Genomic DNA, 20,184 nt, shown 5'->3' with positions numbered 1-20,184 from the left:
CTAGAGGACGTATGTTTCCTTGGATTAGGAAATGGTCTTGTGAGGTCATACCTTGGGAACAACCGGGTGGGTTATGTGCCTTGAGACGCGGTGTTGTCCAAATTTATGCCTCCTAGCTTTGTGCTCTAATCCAATGGAGAGATACAACGTACTTGTCAAGGCCTTGGTATTTTGACAATGTTGGCTACGATGATGTAAATCATCATTGATGCTTACCAATCCAGATCCTTTCTTATATGAATATTTTAACTTAAGAATATCCTGTTGTGTTATTATGAATACCTCCCTAGTTAAGAGGGAGTGTTGATGTTAAAATTGGCAACTAGGACCAAATTCCACTTTGGACATCCCATTTGATGGAGATGATTTTTGCATTAAATTCCTCTTTTCGAGAGGACCAAATCGATATAAAGATCGTCAAATTTGGATAAGTAAAAGTGAGTTTTTGAATTTATTCTCTCACACGAAAATTATCAAGGTTGGCCTTATCTCTATGTCGGCTCAACAGGTCCAATAGACACGTCTCTTGACCCTCTACCGAATTGTATAAATAGGGGTGCCTCCACCTTCATTTGGAGATATCCTAAGAGCATTCTCACATGGATTTGCTCTGTGATTTTTGGTGTGGTTTTGAGGCAGGAAGATAGGAGGCAAGGAGCTCGAGCTGAATGAGGAATATTTTTGTTGGAAGGATTCAGATTCCTTGCAGACCTAGCCACAGATGTCTGAGGTCTTAGGCAGATCATGAAGGACAAGTTCTTGGACAAATTTTGAGGCTGACTTCCTTGCAGACCTAGGCCGTAGCTCAGGAGGAAGGTAAGAGGAATTCCTGTGCATATTTTAAGGGTTATATTCTCTCTGTTGAGGCCGCAGGTTAGGACACCTTCTACAGTGAGTTAGAAGGTTTGTTTTGTGGGCCGAGTGGGCTAGGAAAGCTCCTCTTCCCTAGCCGCATCTTCTCCTTGTACAACGCAGGTGAATAGAGGGTTTCTTCCATGTGTTTGGGCTGTTGATTGATACAGGAAAGTTGTAGGGTACATTGAGGAGGAGCCTCAAAACCCTAGAATAAGTTTGGGTTCCAGATCTACAACTGTTACATCACCATGTTGATCAGACTTGTCTGCCCAATATAGAAGCCTTTCTTACAGCTGCTTTGTCTTCTATTGATCACCGGTTAAGGCAGAACTTGACTACCATTGTTTGAAGGCTGAATGGAAGAATTACCAGGGTTGCCTCTTTGTCATCGATTGTATTTTCTCCCTCTTTCTCTGCTGAACAATTGATATTAATAATAAGAAGATTTGATCAAGGGTTTTCCCCATCTTGGGGTTTTTCCTTGGCTTGAGCCATATCATTGTCTTGGCTTGTCTTCATCAATTAATTGTATATGTTCTTTCTTCAGTTACTATCAAAATGATAATAATTCATGTGATTGCTAATGGTTTAATAAATGGGCTAATATGGAATTCTGAAGTGAATGTCCTATGCAAAGAACATGAAATTTCAACAGTTGAAATTGTAACTAGGTACAGTGTTCATAATGTAATGTAATTTCATCATCAATATATTTATTATATTCATTATTATTATTATCTTATTTTTGGTCAAAGTGTTTGGGTTATTTCTCTCTCTCTGTTCACATGTGCGAAGGAAGGAGGCTATGGTTTTGTTGTTGCAAGATCGAACTTGGAGAAATTGTTGAAGGAAGGTCTATTAGGTCATCCTCAAGCCCTAGAAGAAGGAGAAACTCAAGTGAAGGTCAAAGGAAGCCTTGTAAGCCCTAGATTTGCTCACATGTGTGGTGGCAACAATTGTTGCAAGGGCTGAAAATTTCAGAGTTGCAATAGAGGTCGAAATTCTGTAGCTGGTGATCGAAGTTGTGCAGCTAGAAGAGATTTGATTGGGTTTGACTTGGACAAAGGAAGCACATCATCAAGAAGGTTGGACTTGGTCTTGGTCTAGAGGTCTTGGAATTTGTCATTTGAAGAATCTATAAGAAGAGAAGAGATTTGTGGGTTTTCCTCTCAAGTGGAGAGGTTTTGGCCCTGGCTTGCAACCTATATCCTGTGTCCTTGTGTATTGTTGATCTTCTTGTTTTTGGTCGCTGCTTGATGATAAGAATAACATAATAATAAGAGAACAAACTAATAAGTAAGAAAAGTAAAAAGACATCACAAACAGTTATCAAGTTTAAGAGAAATCATCCTAATTGCAGCCCTATAGATTTCTCAACAATGTAGACCGTCCATATTGGAAATAAATGACATGAAGAAATAGTGGTTACCATTGTTGGATCTTGAAGTCGTTTGACCAAATACCTCGCCTTGTGTGTCACCTTCTATCATAGCTCTGAAGAAGGATATGACTTGGAGATTGTGTATCAACTATAGACATTTGAATAAGATCGCCTTCAAGAATTAGTACCCTCTACCTAGGATCAATAATGCATTGGATCAACTATGGCATGTCAAGTACTTTGTCACATTGGATCTCAAATTGGGATACCACCAAGTACAATTCAAACAAGAAGACACCTAAAAGATTGCTTTCAAGACAAGGCAAGTTCTGTATGAATGGTTGGTAATGCCTTATGGTTTATGTGATGCAATGGCTACATTTATGCATTTTATGAATGATGTTTTGTGTCTTTTTCTAGATTCATTTGTAGTAGTGTACTTGGATAAGTTGGATGATATGTTGATTTTTTGCTCTCCATGAGAAGAACATACTTCAAACCTAATGCAAAGATTTGAGACTCCAAGAAAACATTAGGTGCTAACAAATTTTAAGAAATGCAAGTTTGCCTAGTAGTCTTTGGTGTCATTTTGGTACATGATTGTTTGAGGGGAACTCAAGATTAATTCTATAAAGACGAGGTCTTCATTAAATGACCAACTCCTACTAATGTGACTAAATTTAGGAGGTTTGTAGGAGCAACACAACATATGTGGAAATTTATTAATCCTTTTTACTGTGGCTGCGCCAATCCATGGAAATAACAGGGTGTAGCAAGAGTTTCCAGTGGTAAGAGAATTAATAGAATTCTTTAAAGAGTTGAAATGAGAGATTGGCCAAGCACCAACTCTTGCATTAGCCATTTTGCATAAGCCATAAGCCCTTTGAAGTAGAGACATATGCAAGTGTATATGTTGTGGGAGTAGTGTTGATGCAAGGAGGTAATCCACTTTGCTATCATTTTAAATTGTTTCATGGTGCAGCCTTGAACTGCCCCACATATGACAAGGAGGTGCGTGCTCTAGTGCAAGCTATTAAGAAATGAAAGCACTGTTTGATAGACAAGGAAACCAACATTGACGTTGATCACTAGTCATTACAATATTTGCAGGCCTAGAGTAAGCTTCAATAAGAAAAAAACTACACTAAGATTTTTGCAGCAATTTCATCTTATCAACTATAAGAAGGGAAGTGCTAATAAGTTGGTAAACATGTTTTTAAGGCCCCCTACATCCAAGATCACTTCTTTGGATACTCTACTGCACATGGAAACTGTCACCTATGATGCATACAAAGAGGAGTACATAAAAGATGAGGACTTCAGGGAGATATTTTGAGAAGAATAAAGTTATAGCAAGGCTAAGTACGATCTATAGGATGGGTTGCTCTATAAGTACGATAATTCTTTGTGCCTAAAGGAGAAAAATTGCAACTTATTAAAGAGGTTCACTCCTCCAAATTTGCAAGTCCTTTTGGTGTTGGGAAAACAATGGTCAATTTGCAGAGATGTGTATTAACGTAGAATGCAAGAAGATATAGCATAGTTTATTAGATGATGCAAACTTTGTTGTATTAGTAACCCAATATTTGGAAGCAAGGTTTATGCCATCCTTCATCTATGCCTAGTAGGCCATGGGAGAGCATTTCCAAGGATTTTGTGGGTGGTTTGCGAAGAACAAGGTGGGAACAGGACTATCTATTTGTGTCAAGGGAGAGGTAAGATGTACATCCTCATGCCTTTTAGAGAGATGTTAGAGAATAAGATGCAACAATTATGTTCCTTGAAAGGCTCTAGGTAGACTGTGGGATTCCATGGAGCATCATCTCAATTAGAGATAACATATTTCTTAGTGCCTTTTGGATTACATTTTGGGAGAAGATGGATACCAATTTGAAATATCTACAACTTCCCGTTTAGAAACAAATGCGTAGGAAAAAGCAGGAAACAAAATGTTAGTTCGAATTTTGAGTTACAATCAAAAACATCCAAAAATTTGAGATACAAATTTGATCTAGGACAAAGCAGGCCAAACTTCTACTAGTAAGTCCCCTTTTGAAACTCGCTTTAAATATTCTCCAGCTTCGCAGTTATATGTTGTCTTTGGACAAGATGGGGGAGAGAAGGAAGACACCATTGGAGAAGCGTTGAAGGTTGAAAGATTCATTGACAAGATTAGGTAGATTCATTTGTGGGTGTGAGAGACATTGAAGAAGTCACAAGATAATTTCGAGGTTAAGCATGACAAACACAAAATTGAGAAGACATTCAAGGTAGGACATATAGGTTGGTTTCACTTGAACAAAGAGGCTACAGGATATGGATATGAAGATCAAGTCTCTATGCTATGGTCCTTTAAAGTGTTTGAACATGTAGGTGATAATGCGCTATAAACTCGGTCTAGCTTGATACATGTGCATTTAATAAGTAGTGAATTTGGAAACTTTGAAACCATAAGATCCTTCCATGCTATTAGGAAAATAAGGGGAAAGCCTTACCCAACATAGAGCTCTCAATACCAAAAGCTCGGGTAGAGTTAATAGAGGATAAAATTTTGCAAAGCAAATCTAGAACAAATAGGTAGGGGTAGGAAGAAATTTTGTAGGTTGGGTCAAAAGGATAACTTCCGAGTGATGCCAAGTGGTGCTCCTTAGAGAAAGTTGAGGAAGTATTACCTCATCTCCTTTAGTAATAAGCTTTTGGGGATCAAAAGCGTTCCAAAATGAGGAGCTAAGATTCGAAATGAATAACTAGATAATTGGACATCTATTTTGGTACTTTAAAAGTGGAAAATTTGGAGCCATGAGGTGTAGGGTCCATTTTAGGGGCAGATCCTATTTTGGCTTTTTGGGGTTTTGAAATCTTCAAATCCCATTTTGGGCATTACATGACTAATTTTGGGGTCAAATGAAGTTCCTTCCCTTTAATGTTGTTCTACTTGTCAATAGCTTTTTAGTTGTCCAAAGATCAACTTTATTCAAAATTCACACATCAACAAGTTGACTGACACTTTACCATCCCAAAGCCATGTGGATGCCATGCCAATGCCCATTACTTGCACACCTGAAGCTAGTCATGTGTGGACTTTCAAGAAGATTTTGGAGGGTCCAATATCCTATCCATAAAGAGGAGTTGGGGCATGTACAAAACCTTAACCCTAACCCTATATGTCTATGAGATCATGTTAAGTGTTTAGTCAGATTGAAAGGGAGTTGTTCTGTTCTTGTTGCATACATTTATTGTTCAATAGTGAGTAAAACAAAGGACTGGCATATTTAGAGGGGAATAGAGGAAGTAGATGACCATGTAGCAGCCATTTAGATGATAGTATCTGATATCACTTCATAATGAGTCCATCTAAAGTATCTTGCATTCTATATCTCAGAAGAAAAAATAAAGTACAATCTTCATGTTCTTGTTTGGTTTTTGAGGGTACATCTTGTGTTCATTGTGTTGTTGATGTGGTCATTTTATTCTTGTAGCTTATCTTTTAAGTTCTTAGTTTGTTGCAGCGTTTTGAGGTCTATGCTTATAATATTATTGCATTTTTAATCATAAGTAAATGCTGCATAATAGAGGATAACTTCAGTGTTTCGCAGTAGCTTGTAAGATCTATTGTGATTTATTATCTAGTGAAATATACCAAGGTTTCTTTTTATGCTAGTTCATTTGTATTTTGCTAGATGAAATTTAGAGTCCCATTGACATACTTTGGTCATTTGTAGATATTGATATAATTTCAATTTCTTCTTTTTTCTAGTATTTCCAAATGATGATCAATCGTTTTAAACATTTCTTGCTTGACTTTTAGCCATCAAGCTCTCTTGGGCTTAATCTTCCCCATTCTCCATTTTTTGTTGTTAAATTGTTTTCAGAGCCACATGCACGACACTTTTGTTCTAAATAAAAACTTTATTTTTGTAATGCTGAAGGATATAATGATTCTTATTATTGTCAAGAGTTTTCAGTAAACTTCTAAATCCCACTTTGTGTATCCTGGAAACCATGGGAACATTTGGTGGTTTATATTTCAAAATTATTAGAAGAAAATCGTGTATGTAGTTTGATTTGTGCGTCCATTGGTCTATGTAGTTTGATTCTTGTGGTGAAATGGTATTAACTTATATAATTTTTGTTACATGTCCTCTCTTGTCTTTGTTCTAACATTTTCCTTTGTTTTGTTCTTGGCAATTAGGACCGCTCCTTCAAAACTTCTAGCAGATGTTAAATTGTGTGTTTCCTATTCTATGGAACCATTAGATTCTGATCTTGGTTCACTTGCTGTTTTGCAGGAGAAAAGGTATGATCATTGGTAATGATCAGGAGGGAGACGATTGTATAATTATTGCTCATGTAAGTATCTCTAGCATTATATTTCTGCTTGTTCACCTAATTTGAATGGAAAATATGAAAGCAAAGATGGACCTGCAGCTGACATTGGACAAGTACATCTAGGAACAGTAATACAAAATAGCTGCAATTTAATGTTGGTTGAGTGCAAGGCTGCACAGTTAACAGGGACACATTTAAGCTTGTTTAATTGGTTAGAGAATATCAAAATTTATTTAGTTCTGAAATGTACACATCATATACTTTCGTTGTAATTAGCTGGGAACTAATACATGCACAGTTAACATGACAAGACATCTAGGAACAATAATCCAAAATAGCTGCAATTCAATGTGGGTTGAGCACAAGGCTGCACAGTTAACAGGAACTCATTTAAGCTTGTTTAATCAGTTAAGAGTATCTCAAATTTTATTTTTTTTCTGTAGTTTACACATCATATTCTTTGCTGTAACTAGCTGGGAACTAATACGTGCAGCTGGCATGAGAAGAAGATTGTCTTGCTTTATTACATTTTCGGTGCTATTCAAAGGATTTAGAAATGCGTTTTTTTATTCTCCTGAATATTGGTTATAAAGACAAAAGGTACAAGAGCAAGAAACTATAGATTAATGTCAAGTATGTCCGAAGCAATCGATTTAATTTAGAAGTGAATGCATATCATCTGATTCATGATCTTAGGACTGATGAAAAGAGACTAAGCAAGCATGAAATGAAAGTGAAATTATGGAAATCCTCGAGTGATGTTGAAGCATGTAGCTAAATAAGGAAATTAAGTTGTTTATCTAATTGAAGTTCATACTTCAAGGCGGTAAAATTTGTTAAATTTTGCCGATTTAAAATTTAAATTCTGAGATCATAAACCATAGAAGACAGTCAATGAACAGCAAGACACAAGATTTGGTCCAAGACTAGGGAAAAACCCCACTATGGGGGAAAACCCCTTTTAAAATGCTCTTCTATTAGATCGTCTTCAAATGTTTAGCAGAGATACATAACCAGAGTACAAAATCCCTTTTACAAATAACAGTAGTCACAACCCTTTTAAATATGACAGCTTCAAAATACCACCACAAGCCTCCAAAGGTTTCCAAAGCAAGAGAAATAGACACAAGTGCATGAACAATGTGCACAAGTACGAGAGCTAAATACTGAGAGCAAAATTCTCCAAATGCAAGATCAGAATGCTACTGAAGCGAGGGAAATATACTAGCAATCAAACTCTGGTGCAAAAGCAATATCAAGAATAGAATATCTCTGGAGCGATATCAATACAAGAGCTAAATACTTCTGGTGTGAGAGCAATACCAACTGCAATAATACTTCTCTGGAGCGAGAGTATTAACAACAACAAATAGCAAGAGCAGAAACCACTGGTGCAAGCGCTGAATGAGAGTTTTGAGATCTATCAATAGATCTGCCAAACAATAGATCTGCCAGATAATAGATCCGCCAAACAGTAGATCTGCCAATGATGATAAGATATCTGCAAATCTGCGATAGATCTGCTGCAGACAGATAATAAGAGATGTGCTACTGATTATAAGAGATCTGCCAATGTTGATAAGAGATCTGCAAATCTGCAATAGATCCGTTATTGATAATAAGAGATCTGCAAATCTGCAATAGATCTGCTACTGATAATAACAGATCTGCTACCAATAATAAGAGATCTGCCAATGATGATAAGGGATCTGCAAATATGCAATAGATTTGCTACTGATAATAAGAGAGATAAATCATTGATACGTGGGTTTGATCACCAATGCGAGATCTAGATCACCAAAGCGAGAGAAAGAGACCTCGATGTGTTGCAAATGAAGGCTTCTCTTCAATATATAGAAATCTTTGAGGTAAAATCCCTTCCTCGAATTAAGTGTTTTGGAAGCTCCTAGAGTGATCCATTCGAATTAGATAACTTAAGTGATTTTATTTTAACCAATAATAAGAGATCTGTCAGTGATGATAAGAGATCTGCAAATATGCAATAGATTTGCTAATGATAATAAGAGAGATAAATCACTGATGCGAGGGCTTGATCACCAATGCGAGAGCTAGATAAGAGATCTGCAAATATGCAATAGATTTGCTAATGATAATAAGAGAGATAAATCACTGATGCAAGGGCTTGATCACCAATGCGAGAGCTAGATCACCAAAGCGAGAGAGAGAGAGAGAGAGAACTCGATGTGTTGCAATTGAAGGCTTCTCTTCTATGTTACCGGATCCATCCACACTGGGAAATGGATTTCTGGATCAGAAACGGATTCGGATCCAGATTCACTTGGATACGGTACAAAACAGTTTTTAATGAGTGAAAATATCTTGGTAACAGTTTTTAACGAGTGAAAATATCTTCGTAATGCCCTGACCTGGCAGTTTGCTAGAAGTTGACAATGCATTGCACTCTAATCCTGATAGCTGCTCGCTGGAAGCTCAGACAGTAGGTGCACGTGCAGTGAATAAGATGGCCAGAATCATGCAATTGGTATTAATATCATTGGCTTTGGTATCTACAGTCTTGGTAGTATGACACCACTACTGGGTTTTTTATTTATCATATGCAGTTTCGCACATTTGAACTCATATTATATTTTGGATATGTTATAATATTAATTTAATTATAAATATGTTATATTTTATTTACATTAATTTAATTATAACTTTAAAAATCTGTTATATGTTATTGACATTAGATTAGAAATGTTATAACAGAACACGTATAATTACATGCAGTTTCACACATTTGAACTCATATTATATTTTGGATATGTTATAATATTAATTTAATTATAATTATGTTATATTTTATTTACATTAATTTAATTATAACTTTATAAATCTGTTATATTTTATTGACATTAGTATAGAAATGTTATAAAAGAAGACGTATAATTACATGGTGTTTATATTTTAGATAGGTTATAATTTTATAATTTAATTATAAATTTGCTATATTTTATTTATATTAATTTAATTATACTTTTATGCTATGCTATATTTTATTCATATTAATTTAATTAAAACTTTTTAAATATGTTATAATTTATTTATATTAGTTAAGAAATGTTATAATTTTATAAAGTATTTTTCTTGGTATATATATTATAAATTAATTATTCAAAATATAAAAAAATTGTTATTTTATTGTCCATATATATTATAAATTAAAATCATTTAAAATATATCAAATTTGTTATGTACAAAGTTTTAAAATTTGTAGATTATATTTTATATTAAACTTTTATATATTATAAGCTTATTATTTAATTAATATAAAGTAATATGTGTATTAAATTATTATTATTTATCATATAAATAGTTTTGTAATATATTATAGTTTATAATTTAATTTTTATAAAATAATTAATGCTATTTTAATTATGAAGTATTGTATGTTTTTTCATGAAATTTATTTACACAATTCAGCTTGAGTGGGCCTGATGGTTAAGAGTATTTGTTTCCTCTTATGAGGTCACAGGTTCAAAACTAGAGTGGGTAGAGTATGTATGCCTTCGTAGACTTAGCAGTGAAATCGCTATACGGAAGTGGGTTCTTTGTCCCACAAACAAGGGGGTCTCATACACCAATTTGGTGTCTTGCTTGGCGTTACTTTAAAATTGGATAATAATAATAATAATAATAATATAAACTCTATTGTTGTTAATGAATAGTGATCACAATAAATTTGGACATTAATATCAAAAATTTTATTATAAAAATATATTTATATTAATCGTACTTTCCATTTCATTGCCGTATCCGAATCCTAGCTTTTCAAAAATCAAATGGATCCAGATCTGTATCCGTATCCGAATCGTGGTAACTTAGCTTCTTTTCAATATATAGAAATCTTTGAGGCGAAATCCCTTCCTCGAATTAAGTGTTTTGGAAGCTCCTAGAGTGATCCATTCGAATTAGATAACATTTTATTTTGCACATGTCTAATTGCTTTATAAAATATTTTTGAAATAAATTTTGCTCTTATGAAAAATAATTTTCTCTTGAGAAATAATTCGCTTCAAGGGTGAAAGGGTTAACCACATAAAGTTATTCCTAGGGAAATTTCTCCCTAGTTGCTCAAAAATTCAACAAAATTGGTATTTGTAGGCCAGCTCCAGTTAACAAATGGATAGGGAAAATTGGCTAGTACAACGTTTGTGATTAGTTTATGTTTCTTGTCTATCTAATTGAAGTTCATACTTCCAGGTGGTAAAATTGGTAGTATTTGGCCAACTCCAGTTAGGAAATGGATAGGGAAAATAGGTTAGTACAACTTCTGTGATTAGTTTACAGTTCTTGTGTTGTCTTCACTTGTTGATTATATTGTTTCACCATGGCTTCAAAGAATGAAGAAACTCAATGAGGCTTTTCTAGCTTGAGTTACTTTTTTGCTCTAGTGCTTTTATCTGCCTTGCATATTTTTCTTCTAGGGAATAACTGCAGTCCATTGCTAGTTTAACCTGTTATTCTGTTGTATATTATCGTAAAACAATGTGAAATGTTATACGGGGCTTTGAAGTTTGAACTGTCTTGGAAGCATAGTAATTTGGCTTTTGATCGGGTTGGGATTTTGCTCTTATACTGTGGGAAAATGTCTGGTTTTAGTATGTAGACAGTAGGCTCATGAGTCATCCCTAGCTTGTATCATGCGAGTATGCAATTGTGTTAATTTTAGGTATGTTCTATGCTTAGAGCAATTTATTTCAATTTTCACAGCTAGCTCCATATCTTTTCCAGATTAGCAATCACATCAACATTAAAGTAAATTGCAGATAGAACATAAACATAAATTGCAGAAGACAAGCCAAGACAAGAGGACACAAGATGTGGCGCTAGCCAGGGACAAACCCCTATGTGGGGAAAGCCTTGATCAATTCTTCTTATATGTTCTTCAATAGTTCAGCAGGGAGAGAGAGAGAGAGAGAGAGAGAGAGAGAGAGTACGTTTACAACAAAAGTCAACACTGACTTATCTAGATAAGAGCATAGATCATCTCTAAGAAGATGATACATGAGATCAGTTGAAGACATGCTGCTTCAACTAATTCTCCAAGGTGACTCCTTCACCTATTGTTGTGCTGCATTTCGTCATCATGCTGCACCTCACCGCACTACACCATGCTGCATCCATCATCACTATGCTGCATCTCATCACGCTTCATTAATCATGACTGTACCCATCACTGTATTGCATTATGTGCCATTGCTGCAGCATGTTGCCATTCTGACCTATGTGTTGGTTGCACCTTGCTTGCTTATTGTCTCTTGCTTGCTTGTTGTCCCTAGCATGCTAGTTGTCCCTTGTGTTATCACCCCAAGAAACTCTCCTAGGTTGTAGCTCGGAGATGCTCGAGAACATTACAAACTCAACTTAATGTTGGAAATGGATGAATGGAATAGATGATGCTTATTCAAGCCAGATAACCACTTCTACTATGCTTAACTCCAGACATGTGTGAACACCCCCAGACTACAAGGTTTTAGACCACCAATTACTCACAGTTTAGAGATTTGGGTGAATATGGAGAATACTGACCACACCAACAGATGCACAAGACCTTGTGATGGCCGGCTGCAACCAATAAAGAGGTCTGCAAATCTAATTGCCCAGTGCACAAACAGGGTGACAGCTCTCTGTCACTAAGTGAAAAGAAACCTGAATAACACATTCACTGATACATGTAAGATTTAAACACAGAGGTAGGATGACAGCTCCTCTAATGCTAAACATCAAGAGTTCAGGAAAACTGCATATCAGGCACAACCTAGAATAGAATAGAAATGGAAAGTGAGCAACTAACAACAAAAGAAGCTTGTATTAGCTGAAAATGAAGACGAGACGCTGCAAGTATCAAAGTAGTTACAGTCTCCAGAAGTTGAACCTTACATCAAAACAACAACCATCAACCTTGATTACATCTGATTTCTGGGTATATATAGAGTTTCATTACAGAGGCACTCAGCCATTCTAGGTGTGGAGGGGTCATAATTGACCACCAACCGCTTTAACTGCCTGGCAGAACTTCTGAGTGTGGTTGCTTGCTGTAGCGGATGAATTTGATCCTTTCCTGTGCTCTGCTGTCCTCTCGGGCAGGTGGAGTGTCATATAGGATGAAATCCCATACCTATTGAATGGAGTTATCTGCTCAAGCTTTGTCCTTCTTCTTCTCGGGTATACAGTTTGTTGAATGCGGTGATTGAGGAGGAAATGCATCGAGTACTGGTAGGCGGTCGTCTTCGTCCTTGGGAATCACTCAGTGGAGGGTATCGGGAGATACGGAGGCAGAGTGAGCGCGGGCCATTGGATCTCGGGAGGGCAGATCCAACGGTCATCGGACGGAGGAAGCACACGAGATTTAACGGGCGGGAAAAGCGATTTCGGCGGTAGGCGGTATTGATTGCACCGCTTTCGGACGATGGGCGGTAAAGGTACAAGGGTGCACGATACCATTCAGAAGGTGACACGTGGCGACGAGGAAAGGACGGAAACTACCCTCCGTCGCGCGTTAACGCAACGTTATTTTGCGGGCGCGAGGGGGGTGAACGCCGTCCGATGGCGGCGGAGATGATCAGACGGTGGGGGGCGGCGGAGAGCCGTTGGATTGGAGGTAACGGAGATCAACGACCGAGGTTACGGTGGTGGGTTTATGGAGGCGCAAAGTCCGGCGGGTCATAATTTTATAAGGTTTTGTGTGTTAATGCTCGAGCTTGAAAAGGGCTCTAATATGATTTTCAACGAAAAGGCATGGGAAATAGAGACAGAAGGAGGGCAAGAGAGGTAGGGGAGAAGGTGAGGGCAACCACCATAAGCCTTTCTTTGAGCACTACCAAGGACCAAATTGGCCTCCAGCTTTAGAGAATATAGCAGAGCTAACACTGGCTCCTTCTGGGGATGAGATTCTCCCTGTGAGGTCTCAAAAACTGCAGATCATTGCCTTTCCTGTGAAAACAAATTAGCAAAATTTCCTAGTGTTCCATTGGGCATGGAGTCTAATTGAGCATATACTAAAACAGATAGAACAACAAATTTACAATTTTAAAGCCAAAAGACCTTAAATAACATAAATTTTCAGAAAACGCCCATTAACTAGGCCATCAAAAACTGTCTCCCCTTCCATACTTTGCAGCATGAAGGTATTGTTCCCTTGGATCTGAGAAATGATAAAAGGCCCTGTCCACAAGGCATCAAACTTCCCATGGTTGCCTTTCTTCTCTTTCAGTGTATCCCATTTAAGAACTAAGTCTCCAACCTGAAAGTTATCTGTTTTTGTACTTTTGTCAAAGGCTTCCTTGATCTTCTTCTGGTGTGCCACGGACCTTTCAACCAACTGTTCTCTGATTTGATGTACCTCTGCTAAATCAATGATCCTTTTGTCCATGTCCTCTTCGTCATTCTGCTCTTCTTGTAAGAACTTTGCCACATGGAGGGTTAACTGAATTGGGAATACAACCTCAATGCCATATACCAGCTTGAAAGGAGAATTCCCTGTGGATTTCTTGGTGGTTACTCTGTCAGCCCACAGTGCATACTTGAGTTTAGAATCCCAATTCTTTTTGTTGTCTTCCAACAGCTTTTTAATTATCCTTATCAGGCTTTTGTTGGAAGATTCTGCTAGACCATTGCCTTGAGGGTAATATGAGGTGGAATGAACCAACTTAATGCCCATTGAGTCACACATGTCCACCAATTCTTTTGCCCTGAAGGCTGCTGCATTGTCTGTGATCAATTTATGTGGACAACCAAATCTGGTGAAGATATTCTCTGTCAAGAACTTCATGACCACATTATGGTCAGCCTTTCTGGTAGGGATGGCCTCAATCCATTTAGTGAAGTAATTTGTGGCTACTAATATCCATCTGTGCTGGCCACTGGAATGTGGATTGATTTCTCCGATGAAATCCAAGCCCCACTGCTGAAAAGGGCCACTAGCATGTATGGGTTTTAAGGGCAGGGACTTTAATTGCTGCTTCCCTTCAAATCTTTGGCACCTATCACATGATTTAACAAATGAAAAGACATCAGCAAACAAGGTGGGCCAAAAGTACCCAGCTCTGAGGATTTTGTGAGCTGTAGTTTTCCAATAATGATGCCCTCCACATATGCTGGAATGAAACTGCTGCATGACTTCAATGGATTGTTCTTTCTCCAGACACCTTAGCAGAATTCCAGAGGGATCCCTCCAGTAAAGCAGGTCTTCATGAATGCAATATTTGGCTGCCCTGAGCTTAATAGTTTTGGCTTGGCTTGAACTAAGGCCTGGAGGAATTTCTAGCTTCAGCAAAAATTGAGCTATTACAGAGTACCAATCACAAGAAGCTAAATTTTCTGCCAATGATTGATTTTTCCTTGGTTCAACTGTTTCTTCTTCTGTCTGACCATTCTCTAAAATCGTGCTCAAGAGATTCATGTCCAGCATTCTGCAATTTTCTTCTGTCATCAGTTTGGCAAGGCCCTGACCTCTGACCAGTTTGGTGGGCTTCAATTTTATGTTAAATTCAATAAGCTTTGCAATCCATTTAGCCCTTCTTCCGTCAACATCAGGGTGCGTTAGGACATCTTTTATTGAAGTAGAGGGTACATACGCAATTATCTTGGAATGCAGAATGTAAATCCCGAAAGCTTTTAAAGATTTGATAAGAGCATATGCTTGTTTTTCAATGATATCATATCTCAGCTCAGCATCTCTTAAAGTTCTGCTGAAAAATGCCACTAGATGCTTTGAGCCTTCCTCATCTGCTTGCAATAAAACCACTGCAAGTGTGTCTTCTGAGGTAAATGAAAATATATGGAACTCCTTGCTGTAATCTGGGCTGATCAAAGTAGTAGCCTCCATAATAGCTTTCTTGATGGATTCAAAGGATCTTCTTGCTGTATCAATCCATTTGATGTCTAACCCTTTTTTCAACATGGAGGTGATATGTTTTACAAGTTATGCAAAATTTGGGATAAACCTCCTTACAAAATTTATCTTGCCCAGAAAGGACTGGACATCTTTCTTTGATCTCGGGACAGACAAGGTCTGTATTGCTCTTACTCTTTCTGGATCAATTTTGACACCTGCAGCAGAAACAACATGCGCTAACAACTTGCCTTCCTCTAAAGCAAACTGTGATTTTTTAGGATTGATTGAAATCCCAAACCTTCTGCACTTCAGAAGCACTTTCTTCAAATGTTGCAAATGGTTTTGATGGCTGCTGGAGTACATTGTTATATCATCCAGGTAGATGAGGACAAACTTATCCTTCTCTCCCACAAATGCTATATCCATAGCCCTCTGAAAGGTGGCTCCAACATTCATCAGTCCAAAAGGCATCTTGAAATACATGAAAGTGCCCCAAGGAGTGGTGAATGCAGTCTTCTCTTGATCATTTGGATGACAACAATCTGATTAAACCCTGAAAATCCATGTAGGAAAGACATCATCTTGGCCCCTGAGACCTTCTGCAGCAAATGCTCCATCTTGGGTAAAGGATAATTGTCCTTCTTAGAGCATTTGTTTAAGTTTCTGAAATCAACACAAAGTCTGATTTCTTCACTTTTCTTCCTTACCACTACCAAATTGGCTACCCATTTTGAATATCTAAGAGGGACTATGATTTTGGCAGCCAGTAACTTCTTGATTTCTTTTTCAATTAGAGGAAGGAGCAAAGGATTTATTGGTCTCAGCTTCTGCTTGAAAGGGATGGTGTCTTTCTCTAAAGGAATTTTATGCTGAATGATCTTTTTGTCATATGTTTTCAGGTCACTATATTCCCAGGCAAAGACATTAGCAAATTGCTTCATTAAATTGCAGTATTTAGCACTCTGGGCAGCAGACAGATGGGTGGACAGATTTATATATCTTGGTTGTCCTAGACTCCCTATATTATGCTTACAGACTGTAGATTGGTCTTCTTTTTGGGCAGCCTTATAAGGCACATCATTTTGGTCAAACAACTTTTCTAATGGAACCAGACCCTTAGGTATATGATTGCTGGGCAGTTGGACAATGCTATCTTTACCAATTTTGTCTCTAAGCTGGGACTGGGGGTTTTTTTCCAAAGCTTCATTCTCTTGGTCAATTTGCATTTCGGAAAATTCATCAATGACTTGTAGAAACCTATTCACTTCATCGTCATCTTCAAAAACTTTCCAATGCTGGACATTATCAGGGAAGGATGGTCTGTATTTCATTTGAATTTCATAAACTAGTCTGGGAGGCATAGGAGGGATGAACATGCTAGCAGACACAGCAAGGGAATCAACAAGATGATTTCTGACTCTAGGGATATAAGAGATACAAAAATTATCAAAAGAATCTTTGAGTCTCCATACCTCATCTTTGTATGCTTTCAGCCTTGGGTGCTTTGCTTGGAATGTTTTATTCACTTGCTGAATGATAAGATTAGCATCTCCAAACACCTTTATGCTTCTGATTCCTCTGTCTTTAGCTGCATTGAGACCCAATATCAGAGCCTCATACTCTGCTATATTGTTGGTAACTTGAAAGGCCAGCTTAAAAGACAGATGTGTGCTTTCTTGTTCTGGAGATATCAGCACCACCCCTACTCCTGCAGTCTCCCTAGAACATGCTCCATCAAAGAACATTTCCCAAACCTGACTTCCTTGCTCTCCCTTGGCCTGATTCACTGGTTTCTTGATCTGCATTGAGGCCTTCTGGGATTCTTCAATTTGGAGAATACAAGCTCCAAAATCAGTGTCCACAACATATATGGGATGATTAGAAGGGTTCTTCTCATCACTAATGAGGTAGGTCCGCTGTGCTTCTCTGTACAATCTCCTGCTTTCTCCTCCAAAGACTGGTATAGTGGCATAGGATAAATCATTTTGTAGTGTCCCACCTAGTCTCTTGATCCACCCTCTGGACAACAACATGCCAAACGTAGGAGGGACATCTGCTACCACAATATCCATGATCATGCTCTTCATGGGCAATTGAGTTAGGGTGATAGCCAGGTCTTTGATTAATCCTAGGCATTTTACCTTTCTTGAATAAAATGAGAATAAGTCATGATATGGTCTAGTGATATCAAGGCCTAACTCTTCCATGCCAGTTTTAGGTATCAAATTGTGGCTGGCCCCTGTGTCTAGCAGGCAATTGTGGAGGATTTTGTCATGAATCGTCAAGGAGACATAAAATGATGGAGAATTATCATCAACAGGTTCTGTCATTGGGCTAAGCACAACTGCAGGCTTATCATCTTGCAAATTGATGTAGTCAGTGGGGGTTTGTGAGGCTTTCAGTTCAAGAGCATCAAGGATAGGCTTTCTAAAAACTTCACTCTTTACAAGTTCTATCAGAGGCACATATATTTTTAACTTCTGGACTTCAAATTCAAAGCTAAAAGGGAAAGGGGACTTATCAGGACCTCTTACCTCTCGAGTTGGTGCTTTGAGGACGACTGGATCAGCTGCTAGTCTTTTCTGTCTGATATTCTGTTGCTTTGTTGGGACAACAGCTCTTTAGGCAGGGTTCTCCTTGACATTGTTTGCTTTTGACCTCAGATTATATTTTTGCTGCTCGCCTGTCTGCAGAACAACCTCTCTATCCCATTTTTGACTGATTTGGTCTTGGAGTAATGATTCTTCATAGGCAACCAATGTCAAAAAGGTAGCACTGCCTTTGTCTTCCATACAATGAATTTCATCCTCATCTTCAACTTGCTCCTCCTCCATGATTACGTTCTAGAAGGGAGCCTTAACTCTTTGTTCTTCATGGGCCTCTTTACCCCTTTGAATGATTTGGAATTGTTCATTTGCTCTTCTGAAAGGATTTGGGTTTCTTGGAGCAAATGTGTTTGGAAGCCTTGCTTTTCTAGAGCTCTGCTCAACTTTCAGCTTAGTTATCTCAGCAGCCAATGACTATCATTTTAGTCATCTTATCTAATTTGGGTTCTGAAGATGAAGCAAAGGAAGAAGAAGCCTCACCTCTCTGCCTCCTTCTATCATCATGACACTTAAGCTTTTCTGCAGCCATGATATTAGATTCCACCTCTAGGGCCACATCCTGCATTTCAGCTAGAGTGGCACATCTTCTTTCCTTTAAAAGCAGGCATAAGTCAAAGTCAAAAGCATTAGCATAAGTGAGTTTGGCAGAGGTGGGGGTAGGCTTTACTTCAGCTCGTATCTTACTATACATACGGTTAAATCTTTTATTAAAATCAGGCAATGATTCCCCGTTCTCCCTCTTTAGGTTTCCAAACTCTGTATGGTAATAGAGGAGGTCTTTCTTATCCCCCCATTGCTTCAGGAATGCATCATCCAATGCTTCAATGTCTGCTATGGACCTATGGGGCAATTCTCCATCAAGGCTTTGGACAAACACTCTCATCCACACATCATCTTCATTGATATCTAAGTTATCAGCATAACTATAAAAGGACTCAAGGTGTTCTTCAGTTGTTACTCCCTCTGTACCAGTGAATTTGGGCATATATTTTTGATATTCTCCTGCAGGCATGGCATTCAAAGGAACATGCAAGACCAGGGGTCCATACCTAGCAGCTATGATTCTTTCCATCTTCGTGGGAGCTTGCTGACCTGCCATGACTGGGATAGGTGGAAGGATACTGGCAGATTGAATGGTAGGAAGTAATGAAATAGATGACAGACATGAAGGAATACGATGGACTGTATGGGAGGCTTTTTTTGGACTGAGATCCAAAGGGGAATTCACTGAAGAAGGAGCTTTATGAATCCCTGAAGGTATTTCTTTACTAACAATGCTAGGCTCTAAATCTTCAAACTGTATATCCTCAGCTATAACCTTCTCTTTCAGAGATACATAAGATTTCTTAGGCTTACCTGATCCTGATGCTCCTTTATGTGATGTTTTCCTTTGCTTAGCAATATTCTCAGGGTCAGGCACTGGGTCAGCAGGTGATTTCTGAGGATTTCTCCGGGTATGCCTCACAAACTGAGCCAGAACTGTAATGTGGAGTCGCCACTAGGTTGGTTCTCCAGTAGAGTCGCCAGATAGATGATTACAACCAGAAATGTGTCCAAACTTTGTTTATCATCAAAGCGTGGAACTGTGTCGTTTCCTAGGGAAGCTGAGCTTCAATCTCCTCTCCCCGGCAATGGTACCAATTAATGTTGTCACCCCAAGAAACTCTCCTAGGTTGTAGCTCGGAGATGCTCGGGAACATTACAAACTCAACTTAATGTTGGGAATGGATGAATGGAAGAGATGAAGCTTATTCAAGCCAGATAACCACTTCTACTATGCTTAACTCCAGACATGCGTGAACACCCCCAGACTACAAGGCTTTAGACCACCAATTACTCACAATTTAGAGATTTGGGTGAATATGGAGAATACTGACCACACCAGTAGATGCACAAAACTTTGTGATGGCCGGCTGCAACCATTAAAGAGGTCTGCAAATCTAATTCCCCAGTGCACAGACAGGATTATAGCTCTTTCTCACTAAGTGAAAAGAAATCTGAATAACACATTCACTGATACATGCAAGATTTAAACACAGAGGTAGGATAACAGCTCCTCTAATGCTAAACATCAAGAGTTCAGGAAAACTGCATATTGGACACTGCCTAGAACAGAATAGAAATGGAAAGTGAGCAACTAACAACAAAAGAAG

General features: G+C 38.1%; 1 protein-coding gene across 1 annotated transcript in view; it reads left to right on the top strand.

Annotated features, from left to right (window-relative positions):
- The window catches only part of LOC149222517 (elongation factor G, mitochondrial-like), a 303,311-nt gene that overhangs the window by 228,736 nt on the left and 54,391 nt on the right, over positions 1-20,184 (top strand). The window contains exon 18 of the mRNA XM_089385480.1: positions 6,526-6,586. Coding sequence (XP_089241606.1) covers positions 6,526-6,586 — 61 coding nt within the window. The remainder of the gene's footprint in view (positions 1-6,525; positions 6,587-20,184) is intronic.

Source organism: Pinus tabuliformis, chromosome Q, assembly GCF_031772625.1.
Source record: "Pinus tabuliformis cultivar Carrire ecotype Pingquan chromosome Q, CPIR1, whole genome shotgun sequence".
NCBI lineage: Eukaryota > Viridiplantae > Streptophyta > Pinopsida > Pinales > Pinaceae > Pinus > Pinus tabuliformis.
This window is presented reverse-complemented; position numbering and strand designations above follow the sequence as displayed.